A 4,659-nucleotide genomic window follows, 5' to 3' on the forward strand; every position below is an offset into this window, starting at 1 on the left:
CTTCTCCTTTTGTTTGTCACTGGTCAATATATAAATTCCCTGAAGGAAAAAACATTGGTTTTTTTTTCTAGTTTGGGTTATGATAACTTTTGTATTATTGCATAGGTGATCTACTGCTAAAATAATTCAAAAACTAATTCAAAAATAAGTAACTTCAACTAGTAAACATTTATTATTATTCATGAATCTATAGATTGGTTAGTTCTCATCTTGGCTGAGTTTGCTCATGTTACTACAATCCTCTATGGGTAGAGTAGGCAGCATTACTAACCCTCATTGGACTCTCACATGTTGGGGTTCAAGTCAGTATATATTGGTCTCTCATCTTCTTCTAGGCTAGCTTCAACTTGTTCTCATGACAGAGGCAGGAGCCTAAGACAGAGAGGAAATGTACAAGACCATCTAAGGCTCAAAGCTAGCATTCTTGGGCCCTGGCAAGTCATAAGGTCATCCCAGATTTAAGGGGCAAGAAAATAGACCTCTTCATAGGAAGAGCTGAAAAGTCACATTGCAAAGGGTTTGGATACAGAGGAAGATAAGGAATTTGAGCCACTTTTGTAATTAATTTACCATACTCCTGGGCCAGTCACAGCATGCGGGGATTGTAATAGAATTAGCAGCCCACCCAGGTTCCATGATCAGTCCCATTGTAGTAGAGGGCAGGACACTTTGACTGTCGGTGCTAATAATGCATATGTAATGCATAGTGGAATTTTGCCAAAAGGAGAGTTGGTCCTGTTATTAAGAGAAAGTAGAAAGCGTTCAGGGCAGCAAACACAAATGTCCACTACAATGTAAATAATAAATCAACACATTTTAAAGTAATTTCACGAGAAAGAGTCAGCGGAGTCAATGCTTCGTCTCTGCACAGGATTAATCTTAAAGCAACCAAGGAAAATGGCATTGTTGAGAAAAAGGCCCTGTTTTCACACAGCATCAGGCTTTGATGGCATGTGGGTTCAATCTCTCTATATCTTAACTTCAGTTTTCTCAAGTTTCTTCTTCACCCGTGTCTAAGACCAACTACTTACAATGCTGGCAATATTTTCCAAACAATTTTCTTATAGCTGTCTTCACCTCCTTGTTTTTCAGGCTGTAGATGAGGGGATTCAGCATGGGAGTAATTATGCTGTACTGCAAAGAAAAGATTGACTCCAAGGGAGAACCTGAGGCTGGTATGGCATAGCGTAAGCATGCTGAGCCAAAATACAAGAGCACTACAGTGAGATGAGAGGAGCAGGTGGAGAAGGCCTTGCTTCTGCCTGTGGTGGAGCTGATGCTCAGGATGGTGGAGACAATGTAGCCATAGGAGGATAAAATCAGGAGAAAGGTCACAAAGGCAATTATGAGAGAAGAACAGAGCATGACAATGATATTGGTCTGGACATTAGAGCAGGAGAGATGGAAAAGAATAGGGAGCTCACACATATAGTGGTGGATGGTTCTATACTCACAGAAGTCCAAATTCACAGCTATAAGGATATTAATGAGTGCATTCAGGAAGGCCAGGCTCCACGACCCCCATGCAAGCCCCTCACAGAGCTGCTTGCTCATTATCTGTCCATACAGCAGAGGGTGGCAAATGGCAGCATATCGGTCATAGGCCATGACTGCAAGCAGGCAGGCTTCAGTGGCCCCGTTGGCAAACACAAAGAAGGCCTGGGCCAGGCAACCCTCCACAGAGATCGTTTTTGTCTTAGACATGAGGTTTTCCAGCATCTTAGGCACAGAGACTGATAAATACCAAAGATCCAGGAAAGAAAGGTGACCCAGGAAGAAGTACATGGGTGAATGGAGGTGAGCATCAGCCATTATCACCAACAGCATCATGAAGTTCCCCGCCAGGGTCAGGAGGTAAATCACAAGGAACAGCACAAAGACTACAATTTGGATCTGGGCATCAGCAGACAGCCCAAGGAGGATGAAATCAGTGAGAGCACTGAAATTTTGCATGGCTAATGTAAGGATCTTTCCCTTGGAGTGGATGAAAGAAAAATGATAAAACTCCCTCTTCTGTTCCCAACTTATTCAATGCATTACTTCTCTTCTTCAAATATATTATTTCTTGATGATCATGGAATCCAAATTTCATTGACTGTTGACAGAGACACCACAACAACTTTGATAAATGCCACATGTCTGTCATTAGACCAGCCCACTGCCTGCATTGATCATTCCTCCCCCTATGACCCAGGCTGTCAAGTTTTTCTTCTGTTTTATTTTGGTCTTATGTTCTTCTGAGGAGAGTTGAAGATACGAATGACATGGATAGTGAGAAAATGGTGGATTCGAGAGACTAGAATTCTTAATTCATTTGAAGAGCCACTGGAATGGGCATAGTTGACTAAACAAGGAGAAAGGATAAGAATAGAGATAGAGACTTTGAAAAAGTATTTTGGTGGTGATGGTATAAATATTGACTGTGAGTGTGATGGAAGCAAGTTTCTCAGGAAGGAAGTAGGGCAATGGACTGGCCTATCAAGAGTTAATTTATTCCCCTCCCTACCATCCACGCCATAAGGACGAGTTAGTTTTCAAATATTTTCCAAAATGTCAAAATAATAAACAAAGGAATATTTACAAGCAAGTAGGTAGAAACAATGGGCTGTAATATGGTTTCAGTTTTACAGTTAAACTGGACTTACCTATCATCACCCAGAGTTTGATCATTTTATCTTGCTCTGACACCCAGGTGTCTACCTCTTACCAGGATAACTGTTGAATATTGTTGGCTTAGTTTTCAGGCTCATCCTATGTTCCTTTGATAAAAGTGGAGAAATTGTATCAGATTAGAGTTGGTTAAATCCCATTGTCCCTGGATCACAAACAGTTTCTCTGGATTCTGTACCCGCAAAGTGAATACTGTACCTGGGAATACATGGATGTTAAGAAAGCATTTGAAGAGTGTATTTTCCAAATGATTGTTTTACTTTCACTCATGAATAGTGATTTGTACACAATATCCACAAGGTTTCCTAATTCTCATCTTGAGACACATCCTTCATCTCCTGAAGATAAAAGAACAGAGCTTGGGAGGAAATAACATTGATGAATAATTTCTTCCAAGCAAAGGAACCATGTTGCCTATGGGTCATAAAGAAAACTGAATAATATGATTTCAGAGACAGCAAAAATAATAATAATAATAATAATAATAATAATAATAATAATAATGTGTTTCTCATATTTCCCAACCTCTAAAGATACCAGAGATTACTTGATTTGTGGAAATATTTCCACCTTAGAAATTAAATTGAAAAGATTCTTCATGTGATGATTTCATGCAAGATATACCAGGATGCTTAAGGCCATTGGAAAAGGTCTGTATTTCAGAGTCGAAACAGAGGTTTTCTCTGTTAAAAGGGTCCCAGCAAAGAAAATAATACCTCTAAAATAAAATATCTTCTCTTTCTTCTAATGTCTGAAATCACACTAGTATTAGACATTCATTTTTTCAGACTACACAAATAGAATACAAAATGAGAAAAACTCTAGGAAGTAAAACTGAGTGTAATAGAAGAACAATTATATGTAGTGGGTTTTTTGGAAAATGTCCAAGGGATTGCTTAGAACAACTCATCACAGAATGAGATAAAAAATATCTAAATATCTACCTGACTTATATAAGATGTTCTAAAAATTTGATTTGAAAACATAAATAAATGAATTGATGAAAGGAAGGTCCAGGATTTCACTACTCTTGGTAGAAATACCAGCTGGGCTATTCTGAGTGATGTTTTGACTGTCTTCCTGTGTGATATCTCTGGAATCATGATAAATCACCTGCTTTGGGATGAAGCATAAAGAAGCTAGAGGTAGAACAGTGCTGTGGATGATTTCATTGGAGAATTTTTCCTGTCCCTCTCTGTACACAACATGCTTCACTAGTGGACAGAGATGGGAGACGGTCATACAGCAGAAACCATCTGGAACCCATAGAAAAGGGGAAACCCATAGAAATAGAGCCAATAGATATGGGGTTTGGATTAGGCAATTTAGAATAATTGAGTGGTTAAAATTTGTTCTTCATGCCATCACTTCTTCCCATCACAGCCTGCATACTTCTCAGAGGTAGTTTTCTGACTCCCTGCAGCATTTCAGGAAATGCTTATACTCTGCTCTGGGGATGAGGTGAGAGAATCCAGCATTAGGAAATGAAAATAGATTTGGAAAAAGATGTAAAGTCCTATTTATACTATTTATTTGCTGTGTGCACTTTATAAAGCTTTTAACTACTCTTTATTTTTTTTTTCATTTTCCCTCAAATTTACACTGGGGATAACAATGTTGTTTGCAAAACTGTGAGAATTTAGTTAGATCATTTATGAACGATGCGCAGCACTGATTCAATGCACCAAGTCTTGTATTTTTAACTTGTCCACCACTCTAAATTTAATTGCTCAGTATCAAAGCAATTAAAACAAGGAGCAGAGAAATAAGATGCAGGTAAGGAGTCAAGGTAGGCATGATGGTTTGCTCTGTGAGTAAAACAAATTAAGTGATTTGAGGACTAAACAGAAAGACCGTAGCAAGCAACTGAAATGTGCAGAGAGAGGGAAGAAATAAAAGCAAGCAATTCAGGTAGAGAGCCGGGAAAATTCAGGGATGGTACCTCTGTCTTATGCAGGTGAAGATAGGAGCCAGGTTCTCTGCCTTGAT

The 4,659-nt window shown here is 38.9% G+C and overlaps 1 protein-coding gene across 1 annotated transcript; it reads right to left on the bottom strand.

Moving 5' to 3' along the window:
* Positions 1–1,023: 1,023 nt before the first annotated feature.
* On the bottom strand, positions 1,024–1,953 carry LOC107148713 (olfactory receptor 8S1-like). Its single transcript, XM_015493446.1, has one exon. It carries the CDS (start codon positions 1,951–1,953, stop codon positions 1,024–1,026), a length of 930 nt encoding a protein of 309 aa, XP_015348932.1.
* Between the last annotated feature and the right edge of the window lie 2,706 nt (positions 1,954–4,659).

The sequence above is a fragment of the Marmota marmota genome, unplaced genomic scaffold, assembly GCF_001458135.2.
Source record: "Marmota marmota marmota unplaced genomic scaffold, marMar, whole genome shotgun sequence".
NCBI classification, from domain to species: Eukaryota; Metazoa; Chordata; class Mammalia; order Rodentia; family Sciuridae; genus Marmota; species Marmota marmota.

What these genes read in the sequence shown, in the direction of transcription:
- LOC107148713 (XM_015493446.1), bottom strand. Translation starts at nt 1,953, where the DNA reads ATGCAAAATTTCAGTGCTCTCACTGATTTCATCCTCCTTGGGCTGTCT.